Source organism: Salmo trutta, chromosome 12 (assembly GCF_901001165.1).
Source record: "Salmo trutta chromosome 12, fSalTru1.1, whole genome shotgun sequence".
NCBI lineage: Eukaryota > Metazoa > Chordata > Actinopteri > Salmoniformes > Salmonidae > Salmo > Salmo trutta.
Window position 1 is genome coordinate 29,612,516 of NC_042968.1, and position 27,354 is coordinate 29,639,869.

Sequence of the window (27,354 nt, forward strand, 5' to 3'; positions counted from 1 at the left end):
ACGACGATACTACAACGTATCCAATTTACCATCAGAGACATTCTTCCGAGGACAGGAAGATCTCTGTTGGCCAATTTCCTTTTTGCATTTTCCTTTTCCAAATGGGCGGTAATTTAGAATGCATAAAATACTGTATTTACGATAGCATAGCTTCTCCCTTTGTTCCTCAGTCTTCCCGCTCTTTCAATCAAACCCAACCCCCTTTCCTTAGTGTAACCAGCCGTCATGTCGGCTCCGTCCACCAGGGACGTTTTCTGTATGACATAATTTGCATTCTGTGTATATGTAATTCTGTGTGATTAGTTAGGTATTTAGTAAATAAATAATTAATCCCAATTTTGTGTTGCTGATTCAACTTGTTAGCCAGGGTTCGTGAAGATAACCAAGAATTTACAACTTTCAGATGAGACTGAAATAAGGTGACGATTAATATTGACTGCTATTGATGTAAAATATTACTAGGTCTTTAAGAGTTTATTCGGAAGATAACAGCTCTATAAACACTCTTTCGTGGTGCCCCGACTTTCTAGTTAATTATATTTACATGATTAGCTCAATCAGGTAATATTAATTACAGAGAACGGATTTTATAGAATAGCATGTCATATCACTTAATCCGGCATAGCCAAAGACACGACAATATACTTTGTAACAATCATTTGTGATGCTGTAGAGCTTTGGTGGGTGTTGCCATGCCGTTAGGTGGATGCCATTACGTTGCTTACTTTGTGGATGGGATGCTAGCATTTCTATAAACTTGGTTCCTGATGTATGTTTTAGATAACATGTGGGGAGACTACCTGGAGAAGGGTCAGATCTTGGAGAAGGCAGGTCTGCCCTCAGTAGACGTCCACGGGGCTGTGGAGAGCTTCGGCTTGTACGTCTCAGCTGACATTGCTACCTCCTTCACCCTCCTGGTGGGAATCTTCTTTCCCTCCGCCACAGGTAAGACCTGGCAACCCAGATCCATAACTGGCAACCCAGACCATGAACTGGCAACACCAGATCAATAAACCAGCTGGCAATCCAGAGACATTTTTGTTCACTGATTGGTTGAGTCAACATTCTGAGAGTTGTCAGTAACTGATGTGTGTCCTTCATGTCCCTGTACTGTAGGTATCATGGCAGGCTCCAACAGATCAGGAGATCTGAAAGATGCTCAGAAGTCCATCCCTATTGGAACCATCTTGGCTATAACCACTACTACCCTTGTCTGTATCCTTTCATGGAGTCAATAGTAAAATGAAATCAACATTTATTTGTCACGTGCACTGGATACAGCAGGTGTAAACGGTACAGTGAAATGCCTACTTGCAAGCTCTTCCTCATCCATATCAATAGGCAGTGTTCTCCCCAAGTTGTTCAATGTCTAGATACATCTGTGTTCTATACTGCATGTGTTTCTGTGTGTTCCTTAACATCCTGCCGTCAGATTTCAGCTCTGTGGTTCTGTTTGGGGCCTGTATTGAAGGAGCGGTCCTAAGGGACAAGTAAGTGAACTTGTCTGTAGCATTAGGCCACATCTTTGACATCACAAGATACATTCAAGTTCAGACAATAACCTGTCTGCTTCTCAACAACATACAGTACAAGCTTGTAATTATATTTGTTGGTATGGCAAAGCACTTCAGATGCTGTGTTTGTTGGTATTGATAATGGCCCCGCTAACAGGTCCATGTCCTCTCCTGTCCTGTAGGTTTGGGGATGCAGTCAGTAAGAACCTGGTTGTGGGGACTCTGTCCTGGCCCTCCCCCTGGGTTATCGTGATTGGCTCCTTCTTCTCCACCGTGGGGGCGGGACTACAGTCCCTGACCGGCGCCCCTCGTCTCTTACAGGCCATCGCCAAGGACAACATCATCCCCTTCCTCAGGGTAGGAACAACCACCTTGGCAGGAAGACTAGTGGTTAAGAGCATTGGGTCAGTAACTGAAAGGTTGCTGGTTCAAATCCCAGAGCTGACTAGGTAAAAAAGAATATGCCCATGTGCTCTTGAGCAAGGCACTTACCCTAATTGCTCCTGTAAGTTGCTCTGGATAAGAGTGTCTGCTCAAATGTAAAAAAAAATCGTACACTGGCTGTCAGTGCCCTTCCTTATGTCTTTGTGGGTGGAGCTGTATTGTACATACACACTGTGTAATTTCTATACAATGCAAAGCATCTAGTGGCCTGAAATACACAGCCATAATTCAAGGTTTCTCTAGCTGCCACCACTGTTTGAACACATTGCTTGATACATTGCTCGGCTCTATGCTCACAGTGGCCCTACTATTAGATACATTATGATACACAACTAAAAACTACAGTGAACAAAATAATAGAGTTGTGGTTGTCTTTGCTTACTCATTTGAATGAAGCTGAACATATGAGTTAATTTGCATTCCCACATGTAAATTATTGTTGGTTGAAGAGGATTAGCTGTATAAAAGAAGGGCATTATGTAACCAGGGGCGGTTCTGGGGGGGGGGCAGGGGGGGGCAGTGCCCCTGTGACAACAATTTTGGACCCCCTTGTGGACCCCTAAATGTGGAGTATGAAATAATTTTTACATAACACATTTTTGCTATCGTTCTTTTTTTACATCCGTTATTAGACAGTGGCAACGCGGAACACTAATGATTATGAACATGGTCTTTTGCCTGCTAATGCCTGCAATGCAGTGAAGAAAACGATATGACAACAATAACGTCTAATGTAACTGGCCCCTCTAACAGTACAACTGGCCCCAGCTTGGCCCCCCCAGTTGAAATGGTCTAGAACCGCCACTGTATGTAACCCTGTTCTAGGATGAGCTTAAGCGACCATGAAAATTCTGGTAAGTACTTAGAGGCCCAATACACCCGTTTTTCAATCAATAACAAATAATTTCTAGGTAACAATTAAGTACCTTACAATAATAGTTTTCCATTAAAATCAACAAAAATAGATTTTTTAGCAAAAACATTTTTCTCAAGCAAGAATTTAGCCAGGACTCTCTGGGAGTGGTCCAAATGGGGAGGGGAAAACTGAAAACTAGCTCTTATTGGCAGAGAGGTTGGAACTTTATTTGTTATTGGTCTATTAAAGTTGCACTATGCAGAAATCGCTCCGCCATTTCCTGGTTGCAAAAACTCAAATAGTTCACCTAATTTCAATTTATGTGATAAAACAAGCACACGTATAGTGTAGAGAATCATTGTACCATCTAAACCGTTGTGAAATATATTTTCCATAACCAAACTTATATTGTATTTTCAGCTGTTTGAACCTGGTGTACAAAACTGAAAGTAAAAGATGCAAAAACAAAACTTAAGAACTGGAAGCATAGAAATAGCGCACATAGAACACATTTACCGCTTGTTAGATTTGCCTTCAATGTGAATGATGGATCTATAACTCACATTTCTATGTGAATTTGGTCGGGTCTCCCAAAAAGGTACAGATTACAACTTTAACCAATTTACTGCCTGGTGATGTCACCAGACAAACCGAAACTCCCGCCCATGCAAACCTGCTGATTAGGAGGTCCTGTGTAGATTGTATTTTCAACCATTAAATATCAGGAAATAACACTGATCGAATGTTTTCACATACCACCTTTACAGTGTTAGTTTCATCAGCTGTTGTACAATATGATATGAAACACAGGGGAAAATGGAATTTTGACTGCACTGGGCCTTTAAGGCCACTCAATCCATAAATGATCGGTCTCCTTGGCTACAATACAACAATCAACCTGAAACAAAACAAATAAAAAACAAACCATCACAAAAAAAAGAATGTATTTATAAAGTGTATATTTTTTTATTTCCTGGTGCAGGTGTTTGGTCATGGCAAGGCCAATGGGGAGCCAACCTGGGCACTGTTACTGACAGGGCTCATCGCTGAGCTGGGCATCCTCATAGCCTCTCTGGACATGGTGGCCCCCATCCTCTCCATGTGAGTCTCACACACACACACATGCACGAAACAGACTAAATACACACACATGCATGCAGACATGCACACATCAAACATGATTATTTAAAAGCAGGCAAATAGGGATTATTTCAAATCATATAATGGTCTGTTAGGTGAACTTGCTGAACTTGGGGCCTCCCGAGTGGCGCAGAAGTCTAAGGCACTGCATCGCAGTGCTAGCTGTGCCACTAGAGATTCTAGGTCGCAGCCGGCTGTGACCGGGAGACCCATGGGGCGGCACACAATTGGCCCAGCATTGTCCGGTTTAGGGGAGGGTTTGGCCGGCAGGGATCTCCTTGTCCCATTGCGCACTAGCGACTCCTGTGGCGGGCCGGACGCAGTGCACGCGGACACAGTTGCCAGGTGTACGGTGTTTCCTCTGACATGTTGGTGTGGCTGGCTTCCAGGTTAAGTGGGCATTGTGTCAAGAAGCAGTGCGGCTTGGTTGGGTTGTGTTTCGGAGGACGCACGGCTCTCGACCTTCGCCTCTCCCGAGTCCGTACGGGAGTTGCAGCGATGAGACAAGACTGTAACTACCAATTGGATTCCACAAAATTGGGGAGAAAAAGGGGTAAAAAATAAAATGTAAAAATAAAAAATGAATTGCTGAACCAAAGTCATGTAGCTTACATGGGAGAAAACAGACTCTTGATGACTCTACTTCCCTTCTCAAACACTGTTAATAAACCATAAACCATTTTAAACCATAAACATCTCACAGATGTTTAAAAAACATTATGGTCCTCCGAGGAGTAGTTTGGGCGGCAGGTAGCCTAGCGGGGCCGTAACTGAAAGGTTGCTGGTTCAAATCCCTGAGCTGACTAGGTAAATAATTTGTTGATGTGCCCTTGAGCAAGGTACTTAACCCTAATTGCTCCTGTAAGTCACTCTGGATAAGAGTGTCTGCTAAAATATACTTTAATCAAATCACTTGCATTTTAACAACCACTTCACAAGTGAAACACCTCATTCCAGCCAGGCACTCTGTACACAATCAGCACAAGTGGCTTTGTGTGGAAGGTCACCAAGTGCAGTGGTTCACAAACTGTGGGTCCAGTTATTTTTTATATATATATATTAAGGAATTCAGTCCGGCTTTTAACTTACTGTTGAAAGTTGTAATAGTAAAATGCACAAGGTAAGATTTTGAAATAGGGTAGTGCATCATCAGTTCCTCTTGTCATGTCAGTCATTGCATATCTTAGAGAGATATTTATAACGTGTCAGAAATGTCCAGATCAACTAGCCCATTTCAGCTAATGTTTTTATGCTAGGTTTTTAAGCCCATAGATTTTGTAGTAATGTTCGAGTCACACAAATATCACATGAATACACATTAGACATGGCATAATGTATAGGACTGAAGGAAATAAGCTTTAAACCTGAAAAATATTCTCTACGCCAACAAGAGGGGTGTGAACAGTTTGTGTCATGAACAGTGCTTGTGCCCTTAGAAATAGACGTTGCGCACGAGCGGGATGTTCCTCAATGCTGGAAGGGGGGCCTGAGTGAAAAGGTTTGGGAACCCCTGACCTAGTGCGCTTTCTAGTGCTTCTGTGTTTTGCCATCAGTTGAGATGTATTTTAGCAGACTACCAGTCCTATACATCCTGCAACAAGTACATAACTGCAAAATTAATATATTGGAATTCCAAATCAATATTTAAATGACTAAATCGGTTTGAACTGAATTACATTTTTTGGTGTGATTTTTTTCCTACAGGTTCTTCTTGATGTGCTATCTGTTTGTGAACTTAGCCTGTGCTGTGCAGACTTTACTACGGACACCCAACTGGAGGCCTAGGTTTAAATATTACCACTGGTAAGTACAGTACAGGTGTGCGTGGCTGTGTATCCGTGCATACTATATGTGAGTGATGTAACACTCATTTGTATATGCGTGGGTGTTGGGTACACTTTCACTCCATTTGAATAATCTACTTTGCTTTCTCAGGTGACATATTGGGAAGCTTATCAAAATATCCTGTTGACTGACTGGAGGACTTTATGCAGACTCCAGCTAGAGAGACATTTTGTTCTCTGGTGTTCTGATGGTAACCTAGAAAGAAGGAACTTCACTGTAATAAGCTTCAGTAGCTGAACAAGTATAGCACCTGTTGTGGAAATTCACCTCTCAAACTCAATGTAAATGAATCAAATCTGTATTATCATGACCAGAGAGGTTCACATTCTCAATCCAAGTTTGATGAAAACTCTGAAAAGGGCTTTCCCTCTCAGTCCTTTTATAGTGCTATACAAACAAGTCATATAAGCATGATTTACATTATTCAATATTAACATTGGTTCCTGCATGTGACTGACGATGCTTCTTCTCTCAAAGCTGGGACCTTGAAACTGAGATACTCTTTTTGGTTCCCAGAACAATGTTCTGGGCGTTCTGCCAATTGGTCTGAGGAGAAGGTCACAGTCACCTGCACGAACCAAGATAGAGTGAGAGGAGATACTGTTTACAATTCAATGCTAGCTCTTCAGACAACAACATTTTCCCTCACATTCCCTCATTTTATCACTTTGTGATAATTGTTACATTTTAAGGTAAGCATTAGATTATGGCGTAAACTATCAAATGAGGTTCAATCAAAGTACATATATTAAAGTAAGTGGAATCCAACACATAAAACCAGACACTTCATCCTTTCAAACCCCTTCACTCTGGGTTGTAAAATCTAAAATACACACACATACACAAGGGATCTGTAGACCCAGAGGTAAATAAATCTCTAAAGGTGTAATCATTGTTTCCATAGCTCTTACCACAATCGGGATGCATTGACCTGTTCTGTACTAACTGTCCCTGGGACATCAACTACTCAAAATTTAAAACCTGTTGTTTAACAAATCCTCCAGGGCCTTCAAAAAGTTGGTGCTGACTTATCAGCTCAATATTCAGTACTAAAACATTTACTTGGATCTACTCCAATTCCAGACAGTGTTCCTCGTAATGGAAAAAGTTTGTTTTAGATGACATTACCTTCTTATTTAAATCACTGGTATATTGAAACTATCGAATTGACTAATAATAATTGAAAATTGTAAAAAATGTATCTTATTCAATTATTCATACCTATGACTGTCTTTATTTACCTATGCTAGTCTCCATATCGGTTTCCTTCAAATAGGACCCCTCTACTCTTCCCAATAGGAAAAACCCTCTCAATCACTACTGCTAATACACACAGATCACTCCCAAACAATGCTCTGCTTTTACCCCTATTGTAAGGTTTAAAAACAAACAAAACAAACATGATAACTTTCTCCTTATTGGAAGGCATTGTTTGCATTTTAGTCTACCCTAACAATGTTACTCTATATTTATTACCCATTTCTGTTGGATATTCACTCTCTGCTTCACGCTCATTAAATGTCTATTATTTTGAGAGGAATATGTAATGCGCCGAAATTATAAAATACGTTGGCCAATTCAGAAGGGGAGAGACATTTTGGAGGGAGCTTCCTTTTTAAGATAGCTCTCGAGACTAGAGTTTCTTTCTAGGATCAACAGTTATTATAACTGGGCTAGCACTGCCTATCAGTCCACTGTCATTGGAATGTTCTGACCATAAGGTTTCTGGTACCTGAGACAGAATAGACTGGGAGGCAGTCAGACTCCCACTCCTCCTGGGGGAGTGGTTCAATTTGCCTGCTTACTCATTGGTTTAATATCTCATCATTTGTGATATCAACAAAAACTCCATCGGGAGTACAATAAATTGTAGCGTTAAGTTTATTTAACAAGTCTCTACCTAGCAAGTTAAATGGTTGAGTGGGTGAATACAGAAAATCATGTTCAACATTCATTGGTCCTATTGAACAGTGCATGGATTTTGTTTCAGAATGTATTACTGGGGTGGAAGAAATCCCATAAGCATTTATAGTTGTATTGGTTAGGGATAAGTCAAGTCCCGTACCTTTACCAAGAGTGGAGGTAGTAGCACCCGTAACCACCAACATAGGAATTTCTTTCCCTTGTATCAGAACACTGAGGCTTTATTTCCCAGACCCTTTAGACAGTCATACTCATCAGAACACTGAGGCTTTATTTCCCAGACCCTTTAGACAGTCATACTCATCAGAACACTGAGGCTTTATTTCCCAGACCCTTTAGACAGTCATACTTATCAGAACACTGAGGCTTTATTTCCCAGACCCTTAAGACAGTCATACTCATCAGAACACTGAGGCTTTATTTCCCAGACCCTTAAGACAGTCATACTCATCAGAACACTGAGGCTTTATTTCCCAGACCCTTAAGACAGTCATACTCATCAGAACACTGAGGCTTTATTTCCCAGACCCTTTAGACAGTCATACTCATCAGAACACTGAGGCTTTATTTCCCAGACCCTTTAGACAGTCATACTCATCAGAACACTGAGGCTTTATTTCCCAGACCCTTTAGACAGTCATACTCATCAGAACACTGAGGCTTTATTTCCCAGACCCTTTAGACAGTCATACTCATCAGAACACTGAGGCTTTATTTCCCAGACCCTTTAGACAGTCATACTTATCAGAACACTGAGGCTTTATTTCCCAGACCCTTAAGACAGTCATACTCATCAGAACACTGAGGCTTTATTTCCCAGACCCTTTAGACAGTCATACTCATCAGAACACTGAGGCTTTATTTCCCAGACCCTTTAGACAGTCATACTCATCAGAACACTGAGGCTTTATTTCCCAGACCCTTTAGACAGTCATACTCATCAGAACACTGAGGCTTTATTTCCCAGACCCTTTAGACAGTCATACTCATCAGAACACTGAGGCTTTATTTCCCAGACCCTTTAGACAGTCATACTCATCAGAACACTTGGTAGTGGCATTTCCATCAGTCCTCTTGGTTATGAGGGCCCAGCAGGGTTTTCCTTCTCCAATGACCATCTACTTCTGGGCCACTACACCGGGCCTGCGTTGGTCCCTTTGGCTCAGGACTCATCTCACCCTCTGTCAGGTTTCCACAGTGGAGGTGGTCAGAAGAACTTGGTACGGCACTCTCCAACAGGGGTCCTTCCAACTCTTTCTCCTGAAGTCTTTGACCACCACGAAATCACCTGAGTTGAAATAGTGCTCAGCTCCACCTGCCAAGATCGGCAAAGACACTTTTCCCCCGGGTGAAGGTATCTTAAGAACACTGTTAAGGGTGACACAATTCTCAACCATGTCTTCCTCCATTCCTTGCAGGGACACCCTGTTCTTGGGAAAAGGTGCATTAGTCATCCTCATGGGGTGGCCAGTCAGCACCTCGTGTGGAGAGAGACCAGTGACTGTGTGGGATCTGGCTCTCATACTCAGTGCCAATGGAAGCACCTTTACCCATGTCAGGCTTGTTTCACCAATTAGTTTAAACAATTTTGTTTTCAGAGTTTGGTTCAACATTGTTAGTCATGCAAATCAAACATTGTACAACCCCACCACCACCAGAGAAATGTCATGCAAGCACAGTAAAACCTACTGTACACCAATGTCAGCCCCCCGCACCTCTCTGATTCAGAGGGGTTGGGTTAAATGCGGAAAATTGTCACATTTATTTAACCATTACTTTACCAGGTAAGTTGACTGAGAACACATTCTCATTTACAGCAACAACCTGGGGAATAGTTTCAGGGGAGAGATGAGCCAATTGTAAGCTGGGGATGATTAGGTGGCCATGATGGTATGAGGGCCAGATTGGGAATTTAGCCAGGACACCGGGGTTAACACCCTACTCTTACAATAAGAGCAATGGGATCTTTAATGACCTCAGAGAGTCAGGACACCTGTTTAACATCCCATCTGAAAGACAGCACCCTACACAGGGCAGTGTCCCCAATCACTGCCATGGGGCATTGGGATATTTTTTAGACCAGAGGAAAGAGTGCCTCCTAATGGCCTCCCAACACCACTTCCAGCAGCATCTGGTCTCCCTTCCAGGGACTGACCAGGACCAACCCTGCTTAGCTTCAGAAACAAGCCAGCAGTGGGATGCAGGGTGGTATGCTGCTGGGATCTGGTCTTGACCATGTGACAATTTGGCAAGGAATTGGAAAGTACAACGGGGCATGGCTGGTCTGCTCCACCAAGATTAATCAGCCAATTTAGCTGTGCGGTCAGCCTTAGTGTTCCCCAGAGGAATGTTGTCATTAGAGGAAGAATGCGCCTGACACTTGAATACAGAAACAGAGGAGTGCAGCTGGACCACCTCTATTCCTCCACAATGTTCCTAAATCATGCACAACACCGAATTCAGATCTACTATCAGTGTAAATGTTAACAGAGCATTCCTTTCCCAAAATATAAGCTCTAGTCAAGCCTTATAGTTCTGCTGCCTGGGCAGATACGTGTGATGGGAGTCGCGCACTTTCCACAGTTTCCAAAACTGTCACAACAGTATAACCAACTAATTGATTCAATTTTTAATTTCTCTGGGCACACCCATCTACAAAAAACTAAAAGTCTGGATTGTCTAATGGGGTGTCTCTCAAGTCCAACCTAGGGCTACAGTCAGCTTCAATAGCTAAATCACAGTCATGGTCTTCATCGGTATCTGCTGCAGGGAGAAGAGTTGAAGGGTAAGAATGTTCTGATAGTCTAGCAGTCTCGCAGGCATCAAATGAGCCGTTTTTGCCTGTTTAATAATTGCCTCCACCACATGGGGCACATGTACGGTTAGAGGAGACATTGCCACAATATCAGAACATCTCACCAGTCCAGACCACAGCTTCACTCGCCTCCATCTTTCTCCCATAAATACAATCCTGCAGCGGTTGAACTTATTAATTGCCTCTAATCTATCTTTGGTAGGCAAAGCTTTAATTGCCTCTAATCTATCTTTGGAGAGGGCGCGACCCTCAGAAGTAATGTCATGACCCAAATATTTAACCGGCATAATTTAATCTTACTGGGGGAAACTTTATGACCATTTTCTGCCCCAAAAAATCAACAATTCCTGAGTGTCCTCGTGACATATCTCCTCTGATTGTGAGCAAACCAACAAATGGTCAACATACTGAACCAAAACACTCCCTCCAGGATCAACAAAAGAAGAGAAGAGAAAAGAAAGAAAGCATGAGCTAAATCAATTACTAAAAAACAAACTACCTGGAGGCACCTGGGATAAATTGGTAACAGTGTTAGGCACCAGGGGTGCTCTAGCATGTACAGCATCGTTTACTATTCTGTCTGGCACAAAACGATATTCACCAGATGGTTTCCTAACAGGTAAAATTGGTGTGTTACAGGGCAAATTCGGGCAGAGAACCAGAGTGCCTCTTTCAACTAATGCACTATGGGAATGATACCCTTTTTGGCTTCTTTGCTAAGAGGGTACTGAGCTTTGTAAGGTCTGTGGGTGCTTTTTGGAACGACCACAACTGGTGCAGCTCCTTTCATGCGTCCAATAGTATAGTATAACGAGTACTACTGTATATCTGTTTCCCCCACAGGGCTCTGTCTTTTCTGGGTATGAGTATGTGTCTGGCTCTGATGTTCATCTCCTCCTGGTATTATGCCATCGTGGCCATGTGCATCGCTGGCATGATCTACAAGTACATTGAGTACCAGGGGTATGTCTGGACTCTTACCCGTCTCATATCATAATTGTATATCATTGGGTCACTGTATGAGTTAGCTATTTAGGCCAGAGTATATATTCTGATGCTGTCACTCTCTGTCTCTCTCAGAGCGGAGAAGGAGTGGGGAGATGGGATACGAGGTTTGTCCCTCAGTGCTGCGCGCTACTCTCTGCTACGGCTGGAGCATGGACCACCTCACACTAAAAACTGGAGGTAAACATCCTTCCTCGTCCATAGTCTTAGATATCCGGTATCTCCAACTTCAGATATGCATAACTACCTCTTCCTCTTCATACATTCTGTACTTTCTCTCACTCTACAGTTTTTACTGTTGTTTTTTAGTTGTTTTTTAGTACTTCCAGGTAGATTCTCATGTTCTTTGTCTCTCTTGCCCCTTCACTCTCCAGGCCCCAGGTCCTGGTGCTGTTGAAGCTGGATGAGGACCTCCATGTGAAGTATCCCCGTCTGTTGACCTTTGTCTCCCAGCTGAAGGCAGGGAAGGGCCTGACCATAGTGGGCTCTGTCATCCAGGGACAGTTCCTGGACAGCTACGGAGAAACACAGGCCTCTGAACAGGTAGGGATAGAGCTGTAACTTGTTTCTCCGATAGCCTACTGTGTGTACAAGGAAAATACATTTTGCCGTACTGTAGCTATATTGAATCAGTTCAGGATTGTTTGAAGGCTGCTACCTTCCTCACTAGGTCATACAGTCCACTTTATAAAGCTATAAGAAAGAGATCAAATTTCTGTTGTCTCCTCTGCGCCAATAAGAATAAGTGAGTTTATTACCAGCTTTATGATTACCTGCATTGTCTGCTCTCAACCTCGTCAGGCCGTAAAGAACATGATGGAGATCGAGCGGGTGAAGGGATTCTGCCAGGTGGTTGTGGCGTCCAAGGTGAGGGAGGGCATTGCCCACCTGATCCAGTCATGTGGCCTGGGGGGCATGAAGCACAACACAGTGGTGATGGGATGGCCCTACGGATGGAGGCAAAGTGAAGACCCCCGCGCATGGAAGACATTCATTAGTAAGACTCTGATTTACTGTAAACTAGCCTGGTCCTACACATGGATCTGACCCGTTCCCATAATAACATTCCAAACCATAACCTCATCCCAGTTTCTCCATGAGAACATTGGCCATCTCTATGTTTCACAGACACAGTCCGCTGTACCACAGCAGCCCACCTGGCTCTGATGGTGCCCAAGAACATTTCCTTCTACCCCAGCAACCACGAACGCTTCACAGACGGCACCATCGATGTGTGGTGGATCGTCCATGACGGAGGAATGCTCATGCTGCTACCTTTCCTGCTCAAACAGCACAAGGTAAAGTCCAGCGCACATCAATGTAGAAACTCTGGGAGCATTTACTGTTGGCCACCATGACTTGAGAGAGACTAAAGAAGAATGGATTTGTTGGTCAGAAAAGGATTTACATTTACATTTTAGCAGACGCTCTTATCCAGAGTGACTTACAGGAGCAATTAGGGTTAAGTGCCTTGCTCAAGGGCACATCGGCAGATTTTTCACCTAGTCGGCTCTGGGATTGGAACCAGAGACATTTCAGTTACTGGCCCAATGCTCTTAACTGCTAGACTACTCCATTCTTACCATGGTGTGTGTTTCAGGTTTGGAGGAAGTGTAAGATGCGCATCTTCACTGTGGCCCAGATGGATGACAACAGTATTCAGATGAAGAAGGACCTGGCTACGTTCCTGTACCAGCTGAGAATAGAGGCAGAGGTGGAGGTGGTGGAGATGGTGTGAGATGTTCCTCCTTAAAGCTAATTATGTAATCATGGTGGAGATGGTGTGAGATGTTCCTCCTTATATCTAATTATGTAATGATGGTGGAGATGGTGTGAGATGTTCCTCCTTAAATCTAATTATGTAATGATGGTGGAGATGGTGTGAGATGTTCCTCCTTAAATCTAATTATGTAATGATGGTGGAGACGGTGAGAGATGAACCTCCTTAAATCGAATTATGTAATGATGGTGGAGACGGTGAGAGATGAACCTCCTTAAATCTAATTATGTAATGATGGTGGAGACGGTGAGAGATGAACCTCCTTAAATCTAATTATGTAATGATGGTGGAGACGGTGAGAGATGAACCTCCTTAAATCTAATTATGTCATTATGGTGGAGATGGTGTGAGATGTTCCTCCTTAAATCTAATTATGTAATGATGGTGGAGACGGTGTGAGATGTTCCTCCTTAAATCGAATTATGTAATGATGGTGGAGACGGTGAGAGATGAACCTCCTTAAATCTAATTATGTAATGATGGTGGAGATGGTGAGAGATGAACCTCCTTAAATCTAATCATGTCATTATGGTGGAGATGGGGAGAGAAGTCCCTCATACCAGAAGTCAAACATGCAATCCAACTAAGAGTTTCCATTTTTAAATCACTTCTCTCCCCTTAGTGTATTCAAAGGTCAGGTATTTACATACACCATGTTAATAATTTCAGCATGACAGCGACATCTCGGCCTACACGTATGAGAGGACTCTGATGATGGAGCAGAGGTCTCAGATGCTCAGACAGATGAGGCTGTCCAGCGCAGAGAGAGAAAGAGAGGTACATATTACACATCAACAAACATCCACAGAATTACACCTGTCAGACCAAACATACATAACAATAGTTGTGGACCACAGTGAAGGACATATTGAGCTGGTTTCCTAGACCCAGATGTCTTATCCTGTATTTAAGCATGCTCAGTTGGAGAATCTCCATTGAAAGTGTGATTTATCTCAGTAGTAGGTTTAATCTGGGGCTGGGAACCAATACACTAAATGACCAAAAGTATGTGGACTCCTGCTTGTCGAACATCTCATTGCAAAATCATGGGCATTAATATGGAGTTGGTCCCCCCTTTGCTGCTGTAACAGTCTCCACTCTTCTGGCAAGGCTTTCCACTAGATGATGGCACATTGCTGCGGGGACTTCCATTCAGCCACGAGCATTAGTTAGGTTGGGCACTGATGTTGGGCGATTAGGCCTTGCTCACAGTCGCCGTTCCAATTCATCCCAAAGGTGTTCGATGGGGTTGAGGTCAGGGCTCTATACAGGCCAGTCAAGTTCTTCCACACCGATCTCAACAAACCATTTCTGTAAGGACCTTGCTTTGTCATGCTGAAACAGGAAAGGGCCTTCCCCAAACTGTTGCCATAAAGTTGGAAGCACAGAATCATCTAGAATGTCATTGTATGCTGTAGTATTAATATTTCCCTTCACTGGAACTAAGGGGCCCAGCCCAAACCATGAAAAACAACCCCAGACCATTATTCCTCCTCCACCAAACTTTACAGTTGGGGCAGGTAGCATTCTCATTGGCATCCGCCAAACCCAGATTAGTCCGTTGGACTGCCAGATAATGAAGCGTGATTCATCACTCCAGAGAACGCATTTCCACTGCTCCAGAGTCCAATGGCGGTGAGCTTTACACCCCTCCAGCCGATGCTCGACATTGCGCATGGTGATCTTAGGCTTGTGTGCTGCTGCTCGGCCATGGAAACCCATTTCATGAAGCTAATAACAAACAGTTATTGTGCTGACGTTGCTTCCAGAAGCAGTTTGGAACTCGGTAGTGAGAGTTGCAACCGAAGACGGCGGTCCCATTCTGTGAGCTTGTGTGACCTACCACTTCGCGGCTGAGTCGTTGTTTCTCCTAGACATTTCCACTTCACAATAACACCACTTACAGTTGACCAGGGCAGCTCTAGCAGGGTGGATTGACTTGTTGGAAAGGTGGCATCCTATGACGGTGCCACGTTGAAAGTAACTGAGCTGTTCAGTAAGGTCATTCTACTGCCAATGTTTGTCTATGGAGATTGCATGGCTGTGTGCTCGATTATACAACTGTCCACAACGGGTGTGGCTGAAATAGCCAAATCCACTAATTTGAAGGGGTGTCCACATACTTTTGTATGTTTAGAGTATCTACACTAGCATTTAATGAAGCAATGTATGGCCATGCATTTCAAGTCACTCTAGTATGGACATGAGGACATTGTATCCCCTGCACTCTGCCCCCTATAGGCCCAGCTGGTAAAGGACAGACACTCTCTGATCCGTATGGGCAGCCTGTACTCAGACGAGGAGGAGGAGGTGGTGGAGCCTGTAGCTGATAAGATCCAGATGACCTGGACCAAGGAGAAGTACGAGGCAGAGAGGAGGAACAGGAACAACGCACCAGAGAACTTCAGAGAACTCATGAGCCTCAAACCGTGAGTCACTTGTTGTTGGTCTATTGGAAGGCCAGGTGTTTTTCTTGAGACACGTGATCTGACTGGGAAAACCCCCAGGCCTTTCACGTGGTTAGGAAAATCTCCATTCGGCCCCACCTGAGGTATTCCATTCTCGCTAGTCTTCCTTCTTCACTCTCTCCTCCTCATCTCCTCTTGCAGACAGAGAATGCTTCATCCTTTGAGTGATGTGTTATTCTGAACACTCTGTCTGTAAATTCCTTTTAATGATATGTTATTCTGATCACTCGGAGTCTGTAAATTCCTGTGAGTAATATGTTAATCTGATCACTCTGTCTGTAAATTCCTTTTAGTGATATGTTATTCTGATCACTTGGAGTCTGTAAATTCCATGCAATGGATTTGATGGCGGGGTGGGGTGTGCTTTGGTATGTGGACTGCACTTGATTTGGTATGTGGACTGCACTTTCTGCTTTATGACTGAGTTGGTTCATACTGTCCACTGTTGGATATCTGAACATTATTCCACGGCATTGTTAAAGGGATAGTTCCCCCAAATTACAAAATTACATATTGGATTTCTTACCCTGTAAGCAGTCTATGTACAAGGTATGACAGCAATCCATGCTTTGGTATAGTTTCCTTGGCACCGTTTCCACATACTAACGTTTTAGCATTTGTGGCACAAATCCCATTAAATTCATGGGACCAATATTCACATTTTTTGCGCATCATTTTCAAAACTTCTATAAGGTACTTTTTTGAGGTTCAAAATCAATTGTAGATACTTTCGGAAGATTAGGACACGATTAATGAAAAATTATAATATCGGTCCCATGACGTGAGCATGTGGAAACAGAGCCAGGGAAACTGGATTGCTGTCATACGTTGTCCATGGACTGCATACGGGGTAAGGAAACCAATGTGTAATTTGGGTGAACTATCCCTTTAAATAATTGAATGTTCTGGATTGCATTTGTAACATCTGTATGTGGTTGTGTCCCAGGGACCAGTCCAATGTGCGGCGGATGCACACGGCAGTGAAGCTGAACGAGGTGATCGTCAACAAGTCCCATGATGCTCGTCTGGTGCTGCTCAACATGCCGGGGCCGCCACGCAACACAGACGGAGACGAGAACTGTATCCTTCACTAACAGCCGCTCTCATTGTACTGGACAACACTGGTCTTAGAGGTCTGTGTGGTACAATATTTCATTTTTTAGGACAATGTTTTAGGGCTCATTATGGGGTTAGGGAGTGTAATTTGGGGAGTGTAATTTGGGGTTGAGTGTACCATGAGTTGTGTAAAAGGTGAAAGAATGAGTAGGAGTAGATGGCCAGCCAGCATACACGAAAGATTTGGCAATGTGACCCGAGATGAAAGACTTTTAAGCTGAACATCAAATCTGTTGCGTACACAGATTTGCAGATGTAATCACCGGTGCAGTGATGCAGAGTTGCTGGTTATAACAGTGCTTAACTCTGGCCCAGATATGGAGTTTCTGGAGGTGCTGACGGAAGGTCTGGAGAGAGTGCTGCTGGTGAGAGGAGGAGGACGAGAGGTCATCACTATCTACTCCTGACCTATCGGAAACCACTCGGGTCACAGGTCACGACACTGCCTCGACAGGAGACATTCCACCCCGACCACTGGGGGCACTGCAGCACCGGCAGCAGCATCCAGCCGATCCTCAACATACAGTACATACAAACTGTGCCAATTAATGATGGAATTAAGAGGACTTTTATTGTGGAATTTGAGGACCACAAAAAGCAATAATAATTTGCCTGGCATTTCTGCGGAATGTATTGCCTTCCATGAGGACAGTAGCCTTTAAAGATGACATGCTATAATTCCCTCATGAATCCCTTATTGCCAAGGCAACTAAAGCTTGGGTCATTCACAAACCTATTTCTGCAATAGGAGACTGTTAACAACTGCTACTTTTACACATACATCCATCGAACATGAATTTTCTATGTCGACTGAGTCAGTATTTTTGTATTGTTTGCAGCAAAGAAATGATGGTGGGCTTTCCCTCATCAAGGATTAGCTTGCCAGATAGCACAGTCTTGGGTGGTCCGTATGAAGGCCTCTGTGTTGAGTGCCAATTTAAGTTATTTTTTCACAACCTTTTTATGGTTGGTGGAATAATAACTTTTGTATTTATTTTCTTATTTATTTTCTCAACCTTCCCCCGATGAGGATAAGATTTTTCGGATTGTAGATAATGAAATGCTAGTTGGGGTATTTCAACAGATGGCGCAGAGAGTGCTTGTACATGTGGATGCCAGAGATTGTATTGAAACATTATTTTACTGGATTATGATTTGTAATTGTTGAAAGAGAAGAGGTTTTAAATCATTGACAATTATACATTACATTTAATCTGCTATTTCTGTACAAAAGTCATTTTTATAGGCATGAAGACTACTTTCAGGGCCACCTGAACAGAGTAGCATATGCACACATTTCCTTTTCTTTCCTGTAGACTGCAAGAGCTGTAAAGTCGAAGAGTATTTTTCTGAACTTAGCAATAAAATCATGTTTCATTTCCCTATTCAACCAGAATTGAACTATCTTGACTTCAGATATATTAATGTGTTCATAAAATAAGATGGTAGAAAAACGGAAACCTCAAAGCATTATTTACTTAAGAGAAAGGCAAAATAAATACAATATAACCTATGAATACAGAATACAACATTCCTGAGATGACTGTAGGAGGCATTACAGTATATTAACATGTTACATACTGTTTCACTGTATACACTTGTGAGTAAATGTTACATTAATGTTAATTTTAAGATGAAATCGTCACTTTCTATGAAATAGTTTCATTGTGAAACTCAAGTTTGTGTGATGGACATCAAGGTCTGTGTCCTCAGAAATAAAGATAGTTTGTAAATGCCTCAGTATGACCTTGTGGCCTTGATTGTATCATTAAACAAACATAACACAGAGATATTTTTAGAATGAGATATGTAAAAAGAGTTAAAAGTGATTGTTACATTGAACTCAATGTAATATAGTATAAAGTGTGTGCAGAGCATTGTGTAAATATACAACTCCTTGAAGGTCAAAATGACCAAAACTAAAAATTAGGTAAAGTTCTTTGTAGGGAAGATCACATGTAAGCAAGTGACACAGTAAACACGTTAAAGCTAGGCTTGTCACTGTCGGAGAAACATGGTTGTATTGGATAGTGTATTGTAATACAACACTAGTAGTACTACTAAATAGGTTCCGGTACTCATTTTGGGTGCAAGTACTGTTTATATTTAGGTGCAGGAGCTCCACTATACTTTTGAGCTAATATTCTATAAGAGTAAAACGAGCTCAAGCAGTAGAGAATTTGAGGTGCCGGTACTCAGCTCCAGTGGGCTCCTGTGCAAGTCAAGCACTGCTAGTTTAGTAACACTAAGGGCTAAATTCTTATCAGATCCCTGCTAGCCGACATCCAGTTGTTTTGGCAGTGTCGAAGGTGGAACTGCGTTAGAGCTGCTCCTTACGGTACATTATCGGGGACACTGTCATTGGGATGCAATGAAACCACACCGATTTATATCGACAAATCCCATGCAGCCGCGTTAGAAGTTCATGTAGCCACATTACAAGTTCAAACACTCTAATGCGTAATGGTCTATTGTCTACATGGACTGATAAATCCCCCCCATCCAAATTAAAATGAAAACATGCATTTCATAATATCTATTGTCGATAGAGCCTGCACTTTCTTTTGTCGTTTTGAACATCTAATGCGTAGGGATAATAAGGAAGGGAGTGGTTGGTGACACAAAAGAGCAGCCACACACTTATTTGTCAGCTCACACTACAGCTACACCTCCAATACTGCCAAAACATCCGCTATGCAGATATCGGTCAACGCAGGTGAAAGCTGGATCTGATTGAATCGAGGCCATATTAAACTCTTAATGGTCCATCAGGACACAGAGGCAGGAGATTAGTATAACCATGGTCCAGACCAGACTCCTGGGGCCCACCTGTTCACTGTGGCCCTTGGAGTACATCTGTTCCATCTTTGTCATCTGGTGGTCAGGTCGCCTGAGTACCAGTCTGCAGGGGTTCTGAACCTCAGCCAAATCGATCTGAGCTTCACTGGGGAGAGTTCCTTTTGCTTTCTGCCTGTCACGCTCCTGGGGAAGGGATAGAGGGGAGGGAGGGAGAGAGAGAGAGAAGTTTACACTGTGTTATGATGCTGTGACAGTGACTCCACTGAACAAGAAAAAACAAGTGGGATTTTCCATGTTCTATACAAGGCCCTTTTTCCAGTTCCCTTCATACCACAAAGTACTCAGATGGACATTCAGTCCCAGACAGAGATGCCTTTCATTCCTGTCATTCCTTTGATGTTACTACTGCAGGTGTTTGTGATGGGCTTTGATTGCATTACTCATACTGTAGCATTGAGCCTTTATAACAGGCAAAAACACAGCGCTTTTGTTCCTTTAGCACTCACTTTCTCAACCTCCTTGAATACACGTAGGAAGTTGTGTCTGAGGACCCCGGACAACTCGTTCTCTGTCCAGTGTCTCTTCAGCAGCTCCTGAATCAGAGCGGGATACTTGGACACATCCTCTAATCCAAGAGGAAACCTTCAGACAGTAGAACATAACAGGCTATGTATTACTCAAACCCTCAGGACACTTAAAATGCAGCTGCTATCTGTTACCAGCCTGCTTACAAAAAAGTGAGTAATTCTTCTAGCATTCAAGCTGGAGCATAATGTGGCTGTATTAATGAACTAACGCTGAATGTGCTGCTGTTACTCTGAGGTAAAAGGTCTTACTTAGAAGCTCCATCAAAGTCCCCTCCTATTCCTATTGACTCAGATCCAACCACCTTCCTAATGTGGGTAAAATGGTCTGCAAAAATTAAGAGGAATATCAGAAGATAAGATAAATCATGTGTACACATGTTATTGATATTCTTGATACTGGCCTTCTAAACAGGTCTTGATTGATAACAAGGCAGCCAATTCTGCACTTAATTGTTTGATGCCAATAAACACTAATCAAAGGCAACTGCTCACCAGCCACAATGGAGACATTGGCTCGGCCATGGCAAGCCACAAACCCACTGTGCAGATTAACCATGATGAGTCCTCTGTTCTCCTTCTGAAACAACAACACACCCAGAATAGAACATAAAAAACCATTTCACACTTCCAGTGACCTTCCAGCCATGTAGATACAGGGCCTTCAGAACTCATTCACACCCCTTGACGGTTTCTGCATTTTGTTGTGTTACAGCCCAAATTTAAAATGGATTAAACTGAGATTTTGTTTCACTGGCCTACACACAATACCCCATAATGTCAAAGTGGAATTGTGTTTTTAGACATTTTTACAAATTAATAAAAAATTACAAGCTGAAATGTCTTGAGTCAATAAGTATTCAACCCCTTTATTATGGCAAGCCTAAATCATTTCAGGAGTAAAAATGTGCTTAATAAGTCACATTATGAGTTGCATGGACTCACTCGGATTGCAAAAATTGTGTTTAGCATTATTTTTTAAGGACTATTTAATCTCTGTACAACACATACAGATAATTGTAAGGTCCCTCGGTCGAGCGATGAATTTCGAACACAGATTCAAAAATAACCCGTCATGCACTCACGGGGAACGTGCACAAGCACTACAATAAACAATCCCACACAAAGACATGGGGGGAACAGAGGGTTAAATACACAACAAGTAAATTAGGGAATTGAAACCAGGTGTGTGGAAACAAGATAAAACAAATGGAAAATGAAAAGTGGATCAACGATGGCTAGAAGACCGGCAACGCCGACCGCCGAGCACCGCCCGAACAAGGAGAGGACCCGACTTCGGCGGAAGTCGTGACAGTACCCCCCCTTGATGCGCGGCTCTAGCAGCGCGCCGCCACCGGCCTCGGGGACGACCCAGAGGGCGAGGCGCAGGGCGATCCGGACAGAGAAACTCCCGCAGCATTGAAGGGTCCAACACGTCCTCCACCGGAACCCAGCACCTCTCCTCCGGACAGTACCCCTCCCACTCCACGAGGTACTGAAGGCCCCTCGCCCGACGCCTCGAATCCAGGATAGAGCGAACGGAGTACGCCGGGGCCCCCTCGATGTCCAGAGGGGGCGAAGGAACCTCCCGCACCTCAGACTCCTGGAGCGGGCCAACCACCACCGGCCTGAGGAGAGACACATGGAACGAGGGCTTAATACGGTAATCGGGGGGAAGCTGTAACCTATAACATACCTCGTTCACTCTCCTCAGGACTTTAAATGACCCCACAAACCGCGGACCCAGCTTCCGGCAGGGCAGGCGGAGGGGCAAGTTTTGGGTCGAGAGCCAGACCCGGTCCCCCGGTGCGAACATCGGGCCTCACTGCGGTGACGGTCTGCGCTGGCTTTCTGGCACAGCACGGCCCGCTGGAGGTGAACATGGGCGGTGTCCCATGTCTCCTCCGCGCGCCTGAACCAGTCATCCACCGCAGGAGCCTCGGTCTGACTCTGATGCCAAGGCGCCAGAACCGGCTGGTAACCCAGTACGCACTGGAAGGGGGAGAGGTTAGTGGAGGAGTGGCGGAGCGAGTTCTGAGCCATCTCGGCCCAGGGCACGAACGCTGCCCACTCCCCCGGCCGATCCTGGCAATACGTCCGCAGAAACCTGCCCACATCCTGGTTCACTCTCTCCACCTGCCCATTACCCTCGGGATGAAACCCCAAGGTAAGGCTGATCGAGATCCCCAGACGTTCCATGAATGCCTTCCAGACCCTCGAAGTGAACTGGGGACCTCGTTCAGACACTATATCCTCAGGCACCCCGTAGTGCCGGAAGATGTGCGTAAACAAGGCCTACGCAGTCTGTTGGGCCGTAGGTAGACCCGGGCAGAGGGAGGAGACGGCAGGACTTAGAGAACCGATCCACAACGACCAGGATCGTGGTGTTTCCCTGTGAGGGGGGGAGATCGGTAAGAAAATCCACCGACAGGTGCGACCAAGGCCGCTGTGGAACGGGGAAGGGGTGTAGCTTCCCTCTGGGCAGGAGCCTTACACTGAGCGCACATCAAGCAGGAGGAAACATAAACCCTCACGTCCTTGGCCAAAGTAGGCCACCACTACTTCCCAGCCAAACAGCGCACCGTCCGACCGATCCCAGGATGACCAGAGGAGGGTGACGTGTGGGCCCAATAGATCAACCGGTCATGGACAGCAGACAGAACGTACAGACGCCCAGCGGGACACTGGAGGGGAGAGGGCTTTGCACATAACGCCTGCTCAATGTCCACATCCAGCTCCCACACAACCGGCGCAACCAGGCAGGAGGCCGGGAGTATGGGAGTGGGATGCATGGGCCGCTCCTCTGTGTCATACAGTCAGGACAGTGCGTCTGCCTTTACGTTCTGGGAACCTGGTCTGTAGGAAAGGGAAAAAACAAAACGGGTGAAAAACATGGCCCACCTTGCCTGGCGAGGGCTCAGTCTCCTCGCTGCCCGGATGTCCTCCAGATTGCGGTGGTCAGTCCAGATGAGAAAAGGGTGCAGGTCCTGCTCCAACAGTTGACCAAGCACCCTGCGCACCAGGGACACATGCTCGGCGCGTGTAGCAGAGTATATCAGAATGTTATCAATATACACCACTACACACTGCCCGTACAGGTCCCTGAAAATCCCGTCTACAAAGGCTTGGAAGACTGATGGAGCATTCATCAACCCGTACGCATGACGAGGTACTCATAATGCCCTGAGGTCGTACTGAACGCCGTCTTCCACTCGTCTCCCTCCTGGATACGCACCAGGTTGTAAGTCCTCCTGAGATCTAATTTGGTGAAGAAGCGTGCTCCGTGCATTGACTCAATCGCTGTGGCGATGAGCGGCAGCAGGTAACTGTACCTCACCGTGATCTGGTTTAGACCTCGATAGTCAATACACGGGCGCAGACCTCCCTCCTTCTTCTTCACAAAAAAGAAACTCGAGGAGGCGAACCCAGAAGCAGACCAGGAGAAGGTGAGTTGAACGAAGGTGAGTATTTATTTACAGACTCAAATGTGAAAGCAGAATAATCCAGGAGACGGAGCGGGCATCGGAGGTGAGTTGGTGAGAGTGAATAGGCAGATCCAATGATGTCACAGAAGCCACCGACAACCAGGCAGGGGTGGGGTGAATGTTCCGGGAGAATGATGTTCATTGCTAACGATCCGACAGGGAATGGATGTCAGGTCAGAGCTTATGAAGTGGAGAGGTGATGATCAGGACCAGGTGTGCAGATAGCTGATGAGATGCAGGTGCGGGTAATCGAGAGATCTCCCGCCTAGCTTCGTCGCCCGGCAACCAGACAGGGTGCGTTCAGGAACCTCAGGAAATAGACACCAAGACAGAAAACAGGCAACTCAGGCAGAAAACAGACTCAGGAAGCGGGATTCATGACAGGCGACACCGACCGCCGAGCGCCGCCCGAACAAGGAGAGGACCCGACTTCGGCGGAAGTCAAGACAGCGTCCTTCCTAACTCAGTTGCCGGAGAGGAAGGAAACCACTCAGGGATTTCACCATGAGGCCAATGGTCACTTTAAAACAGTTACAGGGTTGAATGGTTGTGATAGGAGAAAACTGAGGATGGATCAACAACATTGTAGTTACTCCACAATACTAACCTATGTGACAGAGTGAAAAGAAGGAAGCATGTACAGAATAAAAATATTCTAAAACATGCATCCTGTTTTCAATAGACACTAAAGTAAAACAGCAAAAAATGTGGCAAAGAATACAAAGCGTTATGTTTGGGGCAAATCCAAAACAACACATCACTTAGTACCACTCTTCATATTTTCAAGCAGGGTGGTAGCTGCATCATGTTATGGGTATGCTTGTCATCGGCAAGGACTAGGGAGTTTTTTTAATAATAGTTTTGCTTTGCACACTCTTGGCATTCTCTCAACCAGCTTCACCTGGAATGCTTTTCCAACAGTCTTGAAGGAGTTCCCACATATGCTGAACACTTGTTGGCTGCTTTTCCTTCATTCACTCTGCGGTCCAACTCATCCCATACCATCTCAATTGGTTTGGAGGCCAGGTCATCTGATGCTGCATTCCAACACTCTCCTTACACAGCCAGGAGGTGTGTTTGGTCATTGTCCTGTTGAAAAACAAATGATAGTCCCACGAAGCATCGCTGCAGAATGTTGAATTCTAAATAAATCACTGACAGTGTCACCAGCAAAGCACCCCTACACCATCACACCTCCTCCATGTTTCACGGGGGGAACCACACATGTAGAGATCATCCGTTCACCTATTCTGCATCTCACAAAGACACGGCGGTTGGAACCAAAAATCTTACATTTGGACTCATCAGACCAAAGGACAGATTTCCACCAATCTAATGTCCATTGATCGTGTTTCTTGGCCCAAGCAAGTCTTCTTCTTATTGGTGTCCTTTAGTAGTGGTTTCTTTGCAGAAATTTCACCATGAAGGCCTGATTCATGCAGTCTCCTCTGAACAGTTGATGTTGAGATGTGTCTGTTACTTGAACTCTGTGAAGCATTTATTTGGGCTGCAATTTCTGAGGCTGGTAACTCTAATGAACTTATCCTCTGCAGCAGAGGTAACTCTGGGTCTTCCTTTCCTGTGGTGGTCCTCATGAGAGCTAGTTTCATCATAGCCCTTGATGGATTTTGCGACTGCACTTGAAGAAACTTTCAAAGTTCTTGACATTTTCCGTATTGACTGACCTTCATGTCTTAAATGAATGATGGACTGTTGTTTCTCTTTGCTTATTTGAGCTGTTTTTGCCATATATGGACTTTGTCTTTTACCAAATAGGCCTATCTTTTGTAAACAACCCCTACCTTGTCACAACACAACTGATTTGCTCAAACGCATTAAGACGGAAGAAATTAGAGAAATTTACTTTTAACAAGGCACTCCAGTTAATTTAAATGCATTCCAGGTGACTACCTCATGAAGCTGATTGAGAGAATGCCAAGAGTGTGCAAAGCTGTCATCAAGGCAAAGGTTGGCTACTTTGAAGAATCTCAAATATTAAATATATTTTGATTTGTTTAACACTTTTTTGGTTACTACATGATTCCATATGTGTTGTTTCATAGTTTTGATGTATTCACTATTATTCTACAATGTAGAAAATAGTACAAATAAAGAAAAACCCTGGAATGAGTAGGTGTGTGCAAACTTTTGACTGGTACTCTATATTTAATCCATTTGAATTCAGGCTGTAACACAACAAAATGTGGAATAAGTCAAGGGGTATGAACACTTTCTGAAGGCACTGTAAAACAGGAAATGCAAATAAAGGACAAGTGGATTAAAGAAACATTGCAGAAAGGAGACATCATCAAAATATAATTCCAAAAGACTCTCCTGATAAGGAGTAAACACAGGCCACCCACAATGAGTGACCGTGCCGATGGTGGTTGAAAGGGAGGAGGGATGGAGAGTGTTAGAGAGAGAGAGAAAGAGAGAGAGAGACAGACAAAGAGAGAGAGTTCTTGCCAGGGGTCTCACCAGTTCGTGGAGCAGGTCATCAGGAACATTGCGGCTGTGGTTACACACGGCATGGGCTGAGGAGTGGCTGAAAATAACTGGAGCCTTAGAGATCTGCAGTACTGCCCTGGCTGTGGCCCAGGAACTATGGGACAGGTCTACTATCATCCCCAATCTGTTCATCTCCTTCACCACATCCTGAGAGAGAGAGAGAGAGAGAGAGAGAGAGAGAGAGAGAGAGAGAGAGAGAGAGGGAGAGAGAGAGAGAGAAAGACAGAGAGAGAGAGAGAGAGAGCGAGAGAGGGAGAGAGAGAGAGAGAGAGAGAGAGAGAGAGAACAGGAAAAGCATGTTACCACTTGCTGTGAAGTTTCCCAGTAATTATATATTACGTGCTCTATGTACGTCATTGTGCATATCTGCTGACAGTGAAAAATATACAACACTTTGCGCCACTTATCTACAAACAGTAAACACTTCAAACAGTAAAACGCTCAGTTGCGACTGAGGATCACATCAGTCTTACACAGCTCCCTAAAAATCGTCAAGGATCAAGAATGTTTGTGTACAACTCCTAGAGACTGTGAAGGAAAATGTTATGTTTGTGTATCAAATCAACAGAACATTGCTCTGGGTGTTTCAGTTATTTCAGGTATTTCAGTTTCAAGGTCTCAACTTGGAGAGAGGAAGCCTCGTGAGGTATTGGTCCATCACATGCAGGAGCCAATGATGAATAATACATCATGTAAATCATGCAAATATAACTCGTCTGTGTAGCAGTATATAAGAGGACTGAAGGGACTGCCCCGGCGGAGCTTCTGATCGACCTGCACTGACTGCAAAGTTTATTGTAACCTCTCCAGCTTGTTGACTTCATGTGTCCCTGAAGACGTAAGTGTGCCGAAATGTCATTATGCTCCAGTATGACGCCTGAAGTGACCAGCGTAGGCTACAGGTATTGGCTTGAACACAGACTTAGTGTTAAAGGTTCACCTTACCTTACCGAAGTCTGTTAGGCTGTCATTTTCTCTTTGATAGACATCATAAATTGTTGAGGAGGACTCAGCCCTGAAGCAATAAAAAAACTACTGTGTTATAGCCCAGTAGCAAGAACCTAAGATGTCA

At 44.2% G+C, this 27,354-nt stretch overlaps 2 protein-coding genes across 2 annotated transcripts in view; one reads left to right on the forward strand and one right to left on the reverse strand.

Annotated features, from left to right (window-relative positions):
• Positions 1–18,296, forward strand: part of LOC115203313 (solute carrier family 12 member 4) — a 52,552-nt gene extending 34,256 nt beyond the window's left edge. Inside the window, exons 9-24 of the mRNA XM_029767892.1 lie at positions 781–945; positions 1,117–1,215; positions 1,433–1,490; positions 1,697–1,871; positions 3,797–3,915; positions 5,659–5,757; positions 11,381–11,500; positions 11,618–11,722; positions 11,917–12,085; positions 12,344–12,539; positions 12,671–12,840; positions 13,143–13,274; positions 13,992–14,099; positions 15,564–15,751; positions 16,737–16,870; positions 17,222–18,296. Coding sequence (XP_029623752.1) covers positions 781–945; positions 1,117–1,215; positions 1,433–1,490; positions 1,697–1,871; positions 3,797–3,915; positions 5,659–5,757; positions 11,381–11,500; positions 11,618–11,722; positions 11,917–12,085; positions 12,344–12,539; positions 12,671–12,840; positions 13,143–13,274; positions 13,992–14,099; positions 15,564–15,751; positions 16,737–16,870; positions 17,222–17,313 — 2,129 coding nt within the window. The 3' untranslated portion in view covers positions 17,314–18,296. The remainder of the gene's footprint in view (positions 1–780; positions 946–1,116; positions 1,216–1,432; positions 1,491–1,696; positions 1,872–3,796; positions 3,916–5,658; positions 5,758–11,380; positions 11,501–11,617; positions 11,723–11,916; positions 12,086–12,343; positions 12,540–12,670; positions 12,841–13,142; positions 13,275–13,991; positions 14,100–15,563; positions 15,752–16,736; positions 16,871–17,221) is intronic.
• Positions 18,297–18,364: 68 nt separating this feature from the next.
• LOC115203314 (dipeptidase 2) overlaps positions 18,365–27,354 on the reverse strand; it is a 29,745-nt gene continuing 20,755 nt past the window's right edge. The window contains exons 6-11 of the mRNA XM_029767893.1: positions 27,228–27,297; positions 26,253–26,429; positions 20,785–20,869; positions 20,542–20,617; positions 20,212–20,347; positions 18,365–19,888 (exon numbers count right to left, since the gene is read on the reverse strand). Of these exons, the coding sequence (XP_029623753.1) occupies positions 19,664–19,888; positions 20,212–20,347; positions 20,542–20,617; positions 20,785–20,869; positions 26,253–26,429; positions 27,228–27,297 (769 nt within the window). The 3' untranslated portion in view covers positions 18,365–19,663. The remainder of the gene's footprint in view (positions 19,889–20,211; positions 20,348–20,541; positions 20,618–20,784; positions 20,870–26,252; positions 26,430–27,227; positions 27,298–27,354) is intronic.